This window comes from Stomoxys calcitrans, chromosome 2 (genome assembly GCF_963082655.1).
Source record: "Stomoxys calcitrans chromosome 2, idStoCalc2.1, whole genome shotgun sequence".
Taxonomy (NCBI): Eukaryota; Metazoa; Arthropoda; class Insecta; order Diptera; family Muscidae; genus Stomoxys; species Stomoxys calcitrans.
The window spans coordinates 108,380,209-108,397,175 of NC_081553.1; the positions used below are offsets into that span (position 1 = coordinate 108,380,209).

The 16,967-nt window shown below is 39.0% G+C and overlaps 1 protein-coding gene across 3 annotated transcripts in view; it reads right to left on the minus strand.

Moving 5' to 3' along the window:
• The window catches only part of LOC106093811 (uncharacterized protein DDB_G0271670), a 59,162-nt gene extending 43,911 nt beyond the window's left edge, over positions 1–15,251 (minus strand). For 2 of the 3 annotated variants that reach the window (XM_059363366.1, XM_059363365.1), the window contains exons 1-3: positions 15,160–15,251; positions 13,768–15,096; positions 8,131–8,158 (exon numbers count right to left, since the gene is read on the minus strand). In XM_059363366.1, the coding sequence (XP_059219349.1) occupies positions 8,136–8,158; positions 13,768–15,096; positions 15,160–15,235 (1,428 nt within the window). In that variant the 5' untranslated portion in view covers positions 15,236–15,251 and the 3' untranslated portion in view covers positions 8,131–8,135. Of the gene's footprint in view, positions 1–7,819; positions 8,159–13,767; positions 15,097–15,159 lie in introns of those variants that run through there. The other variant, XM_059363364.1, reaches the window with a different exon arrangement.
• Positions 15,252–16,967: the final 1,716 nt, after the last annotated feature.

The window sequence follows — 16,967 nt, forward strand, 5'->3', positions numbered from 1 at the left end:
AGACAGAAACCTCAGTTAACACCGGACAATAAAACGTAAAGCAATGCACTTAATGTAATTAAATATTATATGTAAACATTTTTTTTGTGTTTTTCGTACTAGATTGCCCTGAAAACAGTATGACGGCTTCAACCGAAATATGACAACAGTCAAATGGCACAGAAGACAGAAACCTCAATTAACATCGGACAATCAAACATAAAGCAATGCACTTAATGTAATTAAATATTATATGTATAATTTTTTTGTGTTTTTCGTACTAGATTGCCCTGAAAACAGTGTGACGACTTCAACCGAAATATTGCAACATAATTAAAGAAAACATTACAATAACTGTATTAAAGGAAGGATATAGCTTAAAAGAATAAAAGAAAGTGTTAAGAATATTCAGATGATTTTTGTGTAAGAAAAACTAAAAATTATTAAATCTCACCCCACGCTTAACCCGATTTTTCAGCATTGTGACACTTTTTGGGCTATATAAAATTCATCGTTTTAGGCGAAATAATGCTAAACCATTGTTCAACTTTAAACTTGTATGTATGTCTACTACTCTTCGAGATTTGATGGCCACAAGCATCATCAATATACATGCTTTTGTATAAAATTTGATGTTTTAATACTACTATAGGCTATAGACCATAATTTTTATGTTAAACCTAATTTTTTTTAAATTTTCAACCGAAATATTACAACATTAATAAAGAAAACATTACAATAATTGTATTAATGGACGATATAGCTTGAAAGAATAAAATAAATTGTTAAGAATATTCAGATTATTTTTGTGTAAGTAAAATCAAAATTTTTTAAATCTCACCCTACGCTTAACCTGAGTTTTCGGCATTGTGAAACTTTTTGGGCTATATAAAATTCGTCGTTTTTGGCGAAATAATGCTAAACAATTCTTCAACTTTAAGCTTGTATGTATGCCTACTATTTTTCGAGATTTGATGGCCACAAGCACCATCAATATACATACTTTTGTATGAAATGTGATGTTTTAATACTACTATAGGCTATAAACCATAATTTTTATGTTAAACCGAATTTTTTTTTTAATTTCAACTCAAATATTACAACATTATTAAAGAAAACATTAATATAATTGTATGAAAGGACGATATAGCTTGAATGAATAAAATAAATTATTAAGAATATTCAGATTGTGTAAGTAAAATCAAAAATTGTAACCTGATTTTTCGGTAATGTGAAACTTTTTGGGCTATGTAAAATTCATCGTTTTGGGTGAAATAATAATTAGCCATTCTTCAACTTTAAGCTTGTATGTATGTCTACTACTTTTCGAGATTTGATGGTCACAATCATCATCAATATACTTACTTTTGTATAAAATGTGATATTTTAATACTACTATAGGCTAAAGACCACAATTTTTATGTTAAACCTTAAAAAAATTTCCGATAAATAATTTTAGTTTGCTTGGATTTAAAGATCCAAAAGCAAACATTTCTTGAATTATTCTAACTTACTTGACTTAACACACTATACTGTTGGACATATATTAAGATAATCTTAAGAGTATACATGAATGGGAAAAATTTTTAAAAATTCTTTTATCACATTTTTAAAAAGAATTGATTTGATAATTCTACTTTGCTGTCATATTATTATTGCTAGCATCAACTCTTTTATGTTTTTAGTGAGGTATTAAATCACAGTTTTTTTTTAATTTTTTAAGATTTTTATGCAAGTAGTAAAGTTAATTTGTTCATATTTAAGGAAATCCATTAATCAAAAAATGGCAAAGGAATATAAAGCCATCAATCATTTTTTATTTTAATTAAGCTTATTGTATTAGCAGGAGAATATTACTGTTAAGGATATCCCTAATATAAGGACTTTTTCCATAAACTTTATTTTCTTGATAACGTTGTTTTGATTTTGGCAAATATTCATAATTTAAGAACCCTAATAATATGATACCCTTTTTGGCACATTTGGATATCATCTATCATCTACAAACATAACATTTTGATAAGTACAAGAGATTTAACAGATAAAAATAATTCACCTAAATCCTCCGAAACTTGGCCTTACCCCAAGTTTCAAAAACGACAAATCTCGGAGATTTAAGAGAAATTTTGGAACAAAGAATAATTCTCTCATACCAATGAGTCCGATTAAATTGTAAGCTCGGTGATAAATTGCCCACTTTTTTATGCCGAGCCCGAACAGCGTACCGCATAGCGACACCACTTGTTAGAGAAGTTTAACATGGCAGGAACCTTAGAAATGTAGCCAGTTAGCCATTAATAAGGGGATAACCATAGCTGAAATTTTTTCTGATATTTACGCCGGGGTTTGAACCCAGGCGTTTGGCGTCACAGGCGGACATTCTAACCTATGCGGTGGTTTCCGTATGCCGCCTTAGGGTAAGCCAAAAACACAAAATTGGTATATTACTTTGGGGTCAAATATCCTGGAGGGACGCCCCACCCAAACGGACAAGATTACTGACAATATGGGCATCAAATGGAAGGTATTTAAAAGTAGAGTACTTACTTGATATAAAAATTTGACCGCAAGTGTCGGAAGGTCTTCCCACCCCGAAAAAACCCCCAAAACGGACATGTGCACCAATTATGACAAAATGGGTATAAAATGAAAGGTATTTCAAGGTAGAGAATAAATCAGATACAAAGATGTATTCCAAGGTGTCTGGGGCCTCCCCACCCCCCAAAAAAATGTCCAACAGGACACATTTAGCGATTGGGACAATATGGATATCAAATGAGTCGTATCTCATTTACGAATTTTGGTACTTTGATATTTGGGCAGCTGCCACCTCTCATACAATCCTGACTACGTCCCTGCACCCAACGACATGAAATTGGTATCAAATGAAAAGTTGTTGGGTGTAGACTACGAATCTGGTAATCATATTTGGGTCAAAGAGTCTGGGGTGCGACCCATTTCCTAAATACCGCTCAATAGGGCATGTAGGTCGATCGGGATAATATGGGACTTAAATGAAAGATCTTTGACAGTGGAGTACCATTTGCCATTTGTTGCCTCTTAACAAGCCAAGTAGATCGCGACAGGAAGAAACTCAAATAAACGGTCTTTGATGGGCCCCAACACCAAACGATCATGTATGCCGACCGGGACTTCTACTCAAATTAAAGGAGAAGTGTCTGGAGGCCACTCGCACCACAAGAAGGAAAATTTAAAAAACACATGAAGGCCGTTCGGCCCGTCCTGTTGACACAGGAATGACTTGTGTTAATTTGAAAATGGAGAATTTGAGCGAAAAGTTGTTTGCGCTCTGGATATAGCGTAAAAACAAAAATTTGGTATCAAAATTTGATTATGTAAGGAGTAAGTGTACGCAAAACCCGCCAAAAGTGACATACAGACTAATCATGACAAAGTGGGACTCAAATGAAAGGTAGAAATGACAGTAGAAAACGAATCGGACATCCAATTTGGTGTCAAGTGTTTGGGGGCACGGCCGACTCCGGAAACTTCCCCTGAACCAGACATATTTACTGACAATGGCAATATGGGGCTCAAATACAAGGAATTTGGGAGTAGAGCACGGAATGGGTATCCACTTTCAGGACCGAGGTTCTGGGGGGCGACCGTCAATCCACTCCCCAAAGTTGTCTTATTTACTTATCGCGGCAATATGGAGCTTTGAGAGCACAGCGTCTGAGTCTGGGCCAAACCAGCCCCAAACCAGACATATTTACAGGCGATAACAATATGCAATTTAAATGAAAGATATTTGCGAGTAGAGCACGAGTATGATAACGACATTCGTTCTATCAAATCTGTCTACACACCATGCATCGAGAACAACGTAACAAATGAGGCAATGTGCAAGCTAGTACATGAGAATGACCGGAAGGCGCGGCTTATCTTGGGTTTTAAACCTATGCGCCTCGCTCAAGCGCAAGGAAAGCTCTATCTAAAACACTGGATATAGGTCAATTTATGATTTTGGTCTGTTAGTTTGAAAGAGCGCAAACTTGAATCGGACAGCACTCATTGATATGTGAGAAGTTTGCCCCTCCCTGTTCCTCAATGGAATGTTCATGGAAAAACTTGGCAATGAGAAAAGTGACCAGGATACACACCAAGGAGGAGTTATTTCAGATTCTCATGGTCAATGGAATTCTATGAGGACTTGAGGCATCTGTGGTGTGCGGTTATGCATAGGAACTGATTACTCTTATGAAGTTCTTGACAACGTACAAGGGGTGATAGCCTCTTGGTCAAATGGGTGCGGCTTAGAGGTGAATGCTACGAAGACAGAGTTGGTCTTGTACCTCAGATCAGACTATGGAGACTGCAAGGGACCTCGTTGGACCGAAATCGGTAGTTTCTTGGAGTGGATCTGGATAGTAAGCTGAACTCGACCTTTAATAGGAATAATAGAGTAAAAAAATCTTTCGCGGCTCACTCATCGTGGCAGAGATTCGGTGACAGCAGATGAGGTTTATGACCCTGGTGGGTCCCCAGATTTCGGTTAGTGGAAAGTTCTGTATATAGAGTAGCTGTACTGCAGTCGTCCCGAAAATCAGCGGTAACGAGTGGATAGCCTCAGTGAGAGATCGGCCGGCTTAAATACGGAGTGTCTATAACGCTCCGTAAACCCAATCAAAGAGTCAGCGTCAAGTTGTTTTACAAGCATTTCATATGGGATTCTCACAGGCCGGAATGCTCCGGTTCATAGGACCGAGTGAATAGGAGGCAGTAGTAGGGCACTACTGCGACCAAGTCCTTGGAGACCCTGTTTGAACTACATATCGACGTTTTTCTTCATGTGAGGTACAGCATCGTTCAGGCGTTCTTTGCAATTAAAATGGCTGCGTAGATAGTGCTTTTAAGGAACATCGACCAATCGAATGTCTGCATATTTGGGATAACTTCAAATCCCTTAACAATGAATCTTCCCTTAACAAAGGTGACCAGTATGAAACTGTTGTGGATGCAAAAAAATAACAGGACTTCGGCCGGGTTTAAAATTGCCTCCTCTCTCATAGGTCCACTAGTAAAATAAAGTCAATATTCTTCTAAATTAAAACGGCTATTGCATTTCAATGAGGGGGAAATTAGACGGCCTTCGGTCGTGCTGTAAAAAAGCTTCCAATCTAACCCAACCTAAGAAAACCGGAAGCTTTAAAACTTTTCTGGAAGGGGCTCACGTTTAATGAAAAATTAATAAAAGGCTACCATACATATCGCAGAGGTTATATCTTGTCTTGTCTTATAGTCCCAGAAACGGATGAACCGATTTTCTTGAAATTTTCACAGATGGTGCATAATGATTCCGTGGTGAAAATAGGGCACTACATTTTTCGATATCTGAAGGGGGAGAGACCCTCCCACTTACCCTAATTTTCAGAAACGCCAGATCTCGGAGATGGGAGGTGCGATTTAAGCGAAATTTTGTGTGCTCTCTTATAGTAACCTACAAACAAAAATTTAGTATCCAAATTTCGGATGGGGTACCTAGGGGGGGCGCCCACCCCCAAAACCTACCAAATATATAAATACATATATATATACCAATCACGACAATATGGGACTCAAATGAAAGGTATTTAGGATAAGAAAACGTATCTGATATCCAATTGACGGACCAAGTGCTAGGGGGACCACCCCAAGCCCCAAAACACCACTAAATCGGACATATTTAACCACCATGGCAATATGGGACTCAAATGAAAGGTATTTGCAAGTAGAATACGAATCTGAAATCCAAATGTGGGACCACGTTTTTGGGGGCGTCGACCATCCCCGAGAACATCCCCCAAAGAGGGCAAATTTACGACCATAGCAATATGGGGCTCAAATGAAAAGTCTTTGGAAGTAAAGCACGAATCTGATATCAATATTCGGGAAAAGCATCTATGGGGCCAACCCACCCCCATAACACCACCCAAATAGGAAGTATTTGCTGACCACTGCAATATGAGGCTCAAATCAAAGGTATTTTAAAGTAGAACGCGAATCTGATATATATTTTCAAAGCAAAGTCACCAAAACACCCCCCAAAACGGTCATGTTTGCCGACTATGAAAAAATGGGGCTCAAATGAAAGGTATTTGGAAGTAGACCATGAATCTGATATTAGCATTCGGGACCAACTGTCTACGTGACCTCCCACCACCTTAACAGCCCCCAAATAGGACAGTGGACAGTCAAGACAGTGGAGCTTGATGTTCATAGTTTTTAAGGCCCTACCCCAAATCGGCATTTTTGTTTTTTGGTTTAAGGGGTTTAAATGAATGGTATTTGAGATTAGAAAACGAATTTGATATTCAATTTTGAGGCCAATGGCAATATGAGGTTCAAATTAATGGTAATATCGATACATGAGAATAGAGCACATTGCTGATATATTTTCAGGGCTTAGTGTTTGGGGGACCACCCCACTCTCCAAAACACCCCTAAATCGGGCATATTTACCGACCTTGACAATGTGGGGCTTAAATGAAAGGTATTGGGGGGCAGAGCAAGAATTGATACCCACTTTCGGGATCATTTTTTAATACCCCACAAACAGCAATTTTTTACTGACCATCGCAATATGAGGCTCAAATAAAGGTATTTGGTATTCCCCAAGACACCCCCCAAAGGGTAAACATTTTTCGATCATGCCAATATGTGGCTCAAATGAAAGGTATTTGAGATTAGAAAACGAATTTGATTACCAATTTTGGGGCCATGTTCTGTAAACTCCCCCTAAACCAATGACAATATGCGTTTTAAGTAAATGGTATTTGAGAGAAGAGCACGATGTTGATATTTTTTCGGGGCCAAGTGTCTGGGGGACCACCTTAACCCCGAAAACACCCCTAAATCAGACATCATGAGAATATCAAGCAGAAATAAAGTCTTTTAAGAATGGAGTACCCAAACGAGGTTTCAGACAAGGAGACAGCCTATCGTGTGATCTCTTTAATATCCTGCAGGAGAAGATTATACGAGATGCAGATGTGAATAGATATGGCACACTAATCACAAAAGAGCACATGCTACTCGCCTATGCCGACGATATCGTTATCATAGGTCGGTCAACGGAAGTAGTAACTGCAGCCTTTGAAAGAATCGAAAGAGAGTTAGTGAAAATGGGTCTGGCAGTAAATGGAGATAAGACGAAATGGATGGTTTCAACTCCCAAAAATCCTTGCACAACCGAGCAGATAGAGAACATGGAGAAAGTTGGGAACCACAACTTTGAGATAGTCAATAACTTTATCTACCTCGGCACCGCCGTAACCGAAACGAATGACACCAGTTTTGAGATAAAGCGAAGAATAATACTGGCAAACATATGCTACTTTGGACTAAGTAAGCAGTTTAGAAACAAGGCCAGCTCTTGACAGACGAAGATTACACTTTACAAGACACTGATACTACCCGTGCTGTTATATGGTTCTGAAGCATGAGTGCTTGTGAAAGCAGATGAGGCAGTGCTTGGAGTATTTGAGAGAAAGATTCTTCGTAAAATATATGGACCAGTTTGCGTTAACGGAGAATATAGGCGACTTATGAACCACGAGCTGTATGAGCTGTATGACGACGATAGCATAGTTACACGCATCAAAATACAGCGGCTGCGTTGGCTAGGTCATGTTGTCTCCTTGTAGCTTAGCCTAGGTTAGTCTATTTTTTAAGTAGACTTATATAAGGTTAGCCCATTATGTAAAAAATTAAAAATAAATGAAATTCATAGATTTAGGCGAACATTCTACATAGAATATATTTATGAATGATGGGAACATTTTTTGTTTTTTAATCCGTAATTAAAATTTTTCATCACATTTTAACTTTTTGTCTCTTACTACTCATTTGTACGTATATTTGCTTATATTGTTTTTTTTTTTTGTAATGTAAACTTAGAGTAAAACAATAAGCGGGTCACAATTATAACTAAGGAAAAAGTGCATAAATATCTTACAAAACGTTACAGTCCTTAATATATATTAACAAAAACTAAAGGAAATAAACTAATTTCATATAAAACAATAGCATGGCAAATCTCATTTCAAATTCAATAAAATACTGGGATTATCTTTTTTTCGTTTTTTAACTTCATTCAATGTATGTAAGGGGGAAGGGGGATGCATGGGGGTTATATTTAAACTTACTTACTTCATCTATTGATGTTGTCGTCTGCGATCTGTAATGGAGAGAGAGAAAGGAATGAATAAGCAAGGAATGTTTTTTATTTTCATTTTTAAAATCGGACAAATGCAATGCATGCCATGTCAAGTTATGAGACTCTAGGATGCCAATTTTCAGTTTAGTTTTCACAATGTTTAGCTAATAAATTAAAAAATGAATGAAAAAAAAAACAAGTAAAAAGGCATTAAGTTCGGCCGGGCCGAACTTTGGATACCCACCACCTCGGGTATATATGTAAACCCCATTTCGTCATAATCCGGTGAAAATTGGATAACTTAAGCATCCAAATTCGGCACGGAAATTCAGTGGTCTAATATACATGTCACTATTCAATTTTGTAGAACAAAATATTGGTCTTTTTGGCAGATATATCCACTTATAAACCGATCTGAACCGTATTAAAGACGGATATCGTAAGGCTCAGAAAAACGCATTGTTTCAAATTTCAGCGAAATTGGGTAAAAAATAAAGATTTTATGGGCTTCAGTCCCCTTATCGGCAGATCGGTCTTTATGGCAGCTATATCTAAATATAGTCCGATCTGGGCTTCAGCCCCTTTATCGGCAGATCGGCCTATATGACAGCTACATCTAAATATAGTCCGATCTGTACCATATAAGGGTCGGATGTTAGGAGGCTTAAAACTGAGCACTATTCCAAATTTCAGCGATTTTTATGGCCTTCAGACTTATTATCGGGAGATCGGTCTATATGGCAGCTATATCTAAATATAGTTCGATCTGAACCATATTTAGGTCAGATGTCAAGAGGCTTAAAATAACCCACTGTTGTAAATTTCAGCGAAATCGGGTAATAAATAAAGCTTTTAAGGCCTTCAGACCCTTTATCGGGAGATCGGTCTATATGACAGCTATATCCAAATATAGTCCGATCTTAACCATATTTATGTCAGATGTCGGGAGGCCTAAAATAACCCACTGTTTTAAATGGAGACCACCGTAGCGTAGAGATTAGCATATCCGCTTATGACGCTGAACGCCTGGGTTCGAATCCTGGCGAGACCTCAGAAAAAATTCTCAGCGGTGGCTTTCCCCTCCGAATGCTGGCAACATTTGTGAGGTAATATGCCATGTAAAACTTCTCTCCAAAGAGGTGTCGCACTGTGGCACGCCGTTCGGACTCGGCTATAAAAAGGAGGCCCCTTATCATTGAGCTTAAAACTTGAATCGGACTGCACTCATTGATAGGTTAGAAGTTTGCCCCTGTTTCATAGTGGAACGTTCATGGGCAAAATTTGCATTTGTTTTAAATTTCATCGAAATCGGGCAATAAATAAAGCGTTTATGGGCTTCAGACCCTTTATCGGGAGATTGGTCTATATGGCAGCTATATCTAAATGTGAAAATATGGACCGATCTAATCCATATTTAGGTCAGATGTCGGAAGGCTTAAAATAACCCTCTGTTGCAAAATCTAGCGAAATCGGGTAATAAATTAAGATTTTATGGTCTTCAGACCCCTTATCGGGAGATCGGTCTATATGGTAGCTATATCTAAATATAGTCCGATCTGAACCATATTTGGGTCACCCTTAAACTACTCACAATTTCAAATTTCAGCAAAATCGGATGAAAAATAAAGTTTTTATGGGCATTAGACCCTTTATCGGAAAATCGGTCTATATAGCAGCTATATCTAAATATGGCCCGATTTGGCCCGCTCAAGAACTTAACCAGCGTGCATCAAAAGGACGTATCTGTGCCAAATTTCAGCTCAATATCTCAATTTTTGAAGGCTCTAGAGTGATTACAACAGACGGACGGACAGACGGATAGACGGACAGACAGGCAGACACACGGACATCGTTAAATCGTCTTAAAATTTTACGACGATCCAAAATATATATACTTTGTAGGGTCGGAAATTGATTTTTCGATGTGTTGCAAACGGAATGACTAAATTAATTGACATGAACTATTGGAGCTTTATCAGGTTATGAACCGTTTCGGGCCATAATTGTCCTGAATGTTGGAAACCACCAATCAAATGGGAAAATAATTGCGCCCTATAGGGACTCAAGCAATAAAATCGGGAGATCGTTTCATATGGGAGTTATATTACGTTGTGGAGCAATTCAGATCATATTTGGCACGTATGTAAGAGGTCATAGAAACAGTGATTGTGCAATTTCAACCAAATCGGATAAGAATTGCGCTCTCTAGAGGCTCATGAATTATGATCGCGAGATCGTTTTATATGGAAGCTATATCAAAATTTGATGTGGCCCATTTACAATCCCAACCAATTTACACTAAAAGAAAGTGCTTGTGCCAAATTTCAAGCGCCTAGCTTGACTCCTTCGAAAGTTAGCGTGCTTTCCACTGACAGACGGACGGACATGGCTAGAAAGACTTAAAATATCATGGCGTATGGGATCTTAGACCTATATTTCGATGTTTTACAAACGGAATGACGACGTTAGTATACCTCCATCCTATGGTCGCTTTGCAACATCCAAAAATTTCTTTTTATATCCACCACCATAGGATGGGGGTATACTAATCTAGTCATTCCCTTTGCAATACCTCGCTTCATATAAACCAATCCCCGGTTTGGACTTCTTGAACCCCTAGAGGCCTCAATTTTCATACAATTTTCTGACTTTCTATATCTGTGCCAAGCATCAACGTCTGTGCTAATTGGCCAGTAATCTGATATAGCCCCCATATAAACCGATACCGGGATTTGATTTCTTGTGAACACAGAAGCATAAATTTTCATCCGATTTGGATGAAATTCGTCACAAGAACTTCTGTTCTCATTTCCAAAATCTGTTCCAGGTATGATCCGAATCGGTCTGTAAACTGATATATACCCTATATACTCTAATCTTCGGATTCTTAAGACAATTTTCACCTGATTTGGCAAACAAAGACTTCTGTTCTGACTTCTAACATCTATGCCAAGTATTATCCGAATCGGTCTATGTTTTTGTTGTGGCAGTTCGTTGTGTTCTATCTTTTGTCTGCTTGATTTTATGAATGTCCAGATCGGGCACTTTGCGACTTAGATGGGTGCGTCCAGAGGGATCTGGATTTGACGGGGCAGTTAAACAGGTGACGTGTGTCAATCCCGGCACGGACCAGAATCATGTGGAGAAGGCACCGAGATATGCCTCTCCCATGACGGAAAAAAGGACGACCACGTGCGCTGAGGCGACAGCCCTGAACATTCCATTCAGGATCAGGGGCAAACTTTTCACATATCAGTGAGTGATGTTCAATTTAAGTTTTTAGCTCAATAATAAGGGGCCTATTTTTTATAGCTGAGTGCGACACCTCTTTTAGGAAGAAGTCTTTACATGACTACCATGTTATTTTTTCAAATGACATAGTTCCTCACAAATGCCACCAGCATTAGAATGGTATAACCACCGCAGAAAATTTATTGATGTTCCAACCCAAGCGTTTAGCCTCATAGGCGCGCATGCTTACATTTAGTCTCAATTTACATCAAATTTGGTTGAAATCTTTTACGTGAGTTACACTTATGCACTCCAACATTCACGCTAAAACCCAAACAGATAAGTTGATAGATAAATATAGGCACCAAATCCAATCTCGGCGGATTATCCCCTCCTAGTGCGCTGACGAAACTTGTGAGATATATACTACTACACCCAAATTTCCTATGAACATTCCATTTCTCTCATATCTATGAGTGAAGTCCAATTAAAGTTTAAGCTCAATGATAAGGGACCTCCTGTTTTAAGTTGTTGTTGTTGTAGCCACATTTTCATGTGGAGGTGGCGATCCTCGCAAGTGCTGTAGGTGCGCAAGGTCGTTCCGATCGAACAGGGTGACCTTTGGCTATTTAAAGGCGCCATTAACTCGCCTTGTCATATCGAGCATCAAAGGCACTCAGTATTGGTGTAGGAGCCAGTGCCGGCCAGCCTCTCACTGAGACTCTCTGCACGATTCCGCTGATTGTCCGCCACTGCCATTCTATCCGTAACCTGTGGACAAGCCCGGTAGGTCATAGCTAAGCTTCCCGTAACAGCAATGAACACCACACTGATCGAACCTTAATGTTCCAGCCTGTGTGGTGCTCACAGCTATCCCGTGCCGGGAAACGAATACTTTTGTCATGCATCTCAAATCACACGCCATTTCAATGCGCTCGATCCCGCTTATTGTCCGCGACTGCCGTTGCAGCTTCTACAACGATGCATGGGTTAGAAGTTTCGCCTATAACAGAAAACGTCTCGAGCTCGAATCCTGGCGAGCACATGAAACACATTTTCAACCTTTGGTCCCTTTCACTAATGCTGGTAGCATTTATGAATATATTAACGTGGTCAAAATGCTCCGCAAAGCGTTTACTAGTTTTTATACGTTTTATACAAGTATTTGCCATTTTCAACAACAACTTTTTGACAGTCGAAAACCTAAAAAATCGTCGTACGGACCATCTCTTGTCCTATGGACTGGAACGAGCTTACGCATCTTTTGGTGTTTGACGAGGATCGCTACCTCTACATGCAATGTGGCTACAAGAACAGCAACGGGGAATACTCTCTCGTAGGGTCACGTGAGGACGAGACTCGTAAGAAGATGCAAAGAGTTTCTACGAACCATGGGGAAGGAAGGAGTCGCTGGTAAGTGACACTGATTCGATATGCTCTTCCCTACACGAGAATTTCTTGATAGGGTGGACGTTTTCTATGGTAACTGCGCCATGGGGCGTAGGTTGACGCTATGTATTACAGGAATGCCATGGCCTGCGGTCGATTATTTCCGCAAAACACAACGTAATCATTGCTAGGATCCCAGAGTTCTGCAGCCAGGTCAACAAAGAATGGTACTGGAATTTTGTGCTCCGATGTGTTTGGTATCTATCGTTATCATGAGAAGTCCAGCTGAGAGCTACCAGGTGAGTCCACTGGTTAGTGGAATGTTCCGTAAGAATACGGAGTGCTGCAACTGTAGTCACGGACTCTCAACGGTACCGAGTATTGAGCCTCAATGAGAGGCCGCACGGCAACGGCTACTAACTAAATTTTCCACGAACATTCCATTTTGGAACAGGGGGTACTTCTTCCATATCAATGAGTGCAGTCCGATTAAAGTTTAAGCCACGTTTGTCATGCCGAGTCGGAACGGCGTGCTGCATAGCAAGACCACTTAGTAGAGAAGTTTTAACGTGACAGAATACCTCACAAAAGTATTCAGCATAAGTAATACAATGTCACGTCGAGATTTGAAACCAGGCGGCAAGATGGCCTCCGGGCAACAACGGGCCTTACTTAAATACCTTTGATACTCGATATGACAAGACGGGTTATAGGCGTTTTTAAATAACCAGTGGTTATCACGTTCGCGCAGCTATCGCTTCTATAGGCCGGAGCGACCTTGCTTACCTAAGGGAGATTTACGAGGATCGCTACCCCCACTTGCAAATATGTGGTTATACCAACATCAAGAACTTCAAAAAAGTCTAGTCGAGCCAGAACTCTTATATTTTATAGGCTGTTAGATTTTGCAATAATCTTAATCGTTTTTTTTTTATTCATTTAGAACTTTTCTTTTCCTCTCTTTGCAGCTACCCTAAATATCGGTACTTTTAATTGAAATAGTTACTTACAATTTGCATTTGAAGGACTCAACACATGGCTACTAGAATGTCGCTTGATCTTCGATCGCAACGTTGTTGATGTTGATGAAGAAGAAGGAGTTGTTGACGATGATGTTGCTGCTTCCATTGCCTCCACAAGTAGTGAATCGTTAAATAAACTTTCGTTTAACGTTGTGTCACTGGTGGTAGTTTTTGTTTTTGAGGTATTTTGGTTATTATTTGCCACATCATTGCTGTTCGCAGGCATTGACTTGTAACGTTGGAATGAAGTGCGTGGTTTTTTCGATTGTGTGGCTTGTTCGATAATGTCATCCAATGATATAAACCAATCATCAGGACAATCATCTTCGAGAAACTTCATATAGAATGAAGAACGTTTTTCTTGTTTTGGTGAGTCAGCACAAGTGGCCGGTGATGATGATGATGGCAAGAAGGTATTGGAAGAAGAGGAATGCGTTGCCGTTTTACTCTTAGACTTGTCGTTGGACGATAATAAGGAAGTAGTAGTTTTCGCTTTGCATGGGTTTTGTGTCGGTTGGGTTTGATTTTGTGCATTCATTTGCGTTTCAATTTCTTGTGTGGCAGCCAACAAGAAACAATCTTCATCGGAGTCATTAAAGAAATCGTTCAATTTTGGAGTAACCTTCTCCATGGTATCCATGGGCGAAACCATTTTCACTGTAGATGAAGTACTTTGACTGGTTGCCATTTCGGCATCAGTGGCTGTTAGTGTACACGATGATGTTGTGGCTTCGCTCTTATCGAAACCATTATTAGGACTCGGACATGACTTTTGCGTTCCAGCGCCTTTCAATTGTTCCTGTAGCTTAGCACAACGTAACTTAAGCTTCTGATCTGCTCGCGTCTTTTCAACTTTTCTCAGGTGCTGTTCTCTTAATGCATCGTAGGCCATGCGTTGATTATAAGTCTCAGTACGAGCGCGTGCATTTATCAGCTCTGTGCTGCTGGAACCAGCAGATGTGAAACTACTGTCTGCTGCATAGGCTGAATCTGGTGTTCGTGTTGCGATTTCTTCCTTTGATCCCGCTGAATAACGACTCCATTTCCATCCAACCTCAGGACTGTCAATGGCCAAGGTTTGGGACAGCAGACACGAGGGTGAAAAACTACTGTCGAACACCTTTGGTGAATAATCTCCACAGTCGTCGGTAAACATTCCATTCCTCTTCTGAGGCGGGGTACAGCACTCAATGCCGCCATCCGAACATATTGAAATGACGGAAGGCGATCGAGGAACTTCACTTGTTGTGCTCGACTCACGATTGTTTGCGGCGACACTGTTTGAGGCAGCTGTTTTAGCTATATTCTGAGGCGAGCCTAAAATATTACATTTACAATCAGTCGTAATTTCCCAAACAAGAAAAAAGAAAGAAAACTTACTACTGTGCCGCTTCTTGCTTAAGCGAGTAGTCAAGGACAATGACGATTTTTTCTGTACTTTCGCCGTATTGTCCATGTTAGAAAAGATTCTAAACGTTCTCGCTTTATTCGTGCTCAAAATATTGGTATTAATTAGATCTTTGTTAACAAACAAAATATAATTCAACCAAAAATACAAAATGCGGGAAAGATGACATTTTGACACAATTCAACACGGTGTTGCCACTAACAAGAGGGTTGGGAAAACACTAGGGATCCCAAAGTCGACTTTCGCTTAATCGATTAGTCGACCTATTGTGTAAAAAAGTCATGGTACAATTAAGAGATAGGGTCATTAACATAACAACAAAACACTCACCTTACAACTTTGTACAATTAGAAGGAAGCTGCACAGAGATTCAAGTTTGGCTTTGCTTATGTTGCTAGGCAAGGCGAATTAAAAATGGCGGCCTTATGGATCTAATGGCCCTTTTCGACGGCACGTCATGGCCGTACTCATCGTGTATTCGTGTTGATTACAGGTTTTGCCAAAAACGGTACATCGATTTTGTTCTTTTCTTTGATTTTATTTAATTTTTCATACTTTACTTCCCATTTCTTAATCTTATTTGATTACACATTTCTTTGTAAACTGTAATCGATAGACGTCATTCAATGAAAAATTTGAATGATTTTGATTTTTCAGCCATGACTGATGGTTATGTGACATAACTAAAAACAGCTGAATACTATTTTTACGCGTAGTCCACTATCTGACAACGTGTTTTTGTTGTGTGTGTAGGAACCATACACACACAAACAACGAAAAATGGCGCGAACTAGTAGCATACACAAAATCGGAGTTGCACTAATCAATGATTTTGACAAATAGTGTATTCAATAGTTTGTTGTTTGTCAACTGCCACTACCTGTAATATGAATATATCCTGATTATGTGTACATGTGACGAATACACCTTTGCTTTCATCAATACTACTACAATGACCATACTTCAAATTTGCCATGTAAATTTAGCTTAAAAGTCGACTTTCGACTTATCGATTAATCGACTTTTTGAGTAAAAAAGTCGAAGTCGTCTTTTACTGATTAAAAAAGACTGCAATCGACTTTAAAGTCAAACAAAGTCGAAATGGATTTAGTTTCAAGTCGATTTTTGCCGCCGATTTGTATGGTTTCGATAGGTACAAACGTGATCTTTATAGGGGAAAAAATACCAAAAGTAACTCGAAATGGAGCGTTTAAAAAAAGAAAGTAAAACTGCTCATTAAATCCGGATTTAAGGCTCTCGTCAGCTGATTTTATAAAGGGAAAGGTGATCGAGCCATTAAATCCGGATTTGAAGAGCAGTGTAAACGGGTTTCAAGACATACCCACAATCAAAAGTGGATTTATCGTGACAATATGGGTATCATATGAGTCTTAAAATCTATTTTCCTGTAAAAAGTTTATTTTTTCTATAAAAAAATTTACTTTTTGTTAATCGAAAAAATCGAATGTCGACTTTTTAACTGTCAAAAAGTCGACTTTTTAATAATCGAAAAAAGTTGACTTTTTGATTATCAGAAAAAGGCGAAAAGTCGACTTAAGAAAAAGTGGAAAATTCGACTTTTTGACTTCACTTTGGATCCCTAGGGGGCTCACGCGAGCATCTGTAAACAGCCGGCCTAGTTTAACGCTATTAAGATGTCACATTTCGAACCGAACACTGATTTTGGTAATAAAATTCAATGATTTGCAAGCGTTGCTCGTTAGTAAGTCTATTCATGATGAAATGTCAAAGCATACTGAGCATCTTTCTCTTTGACACC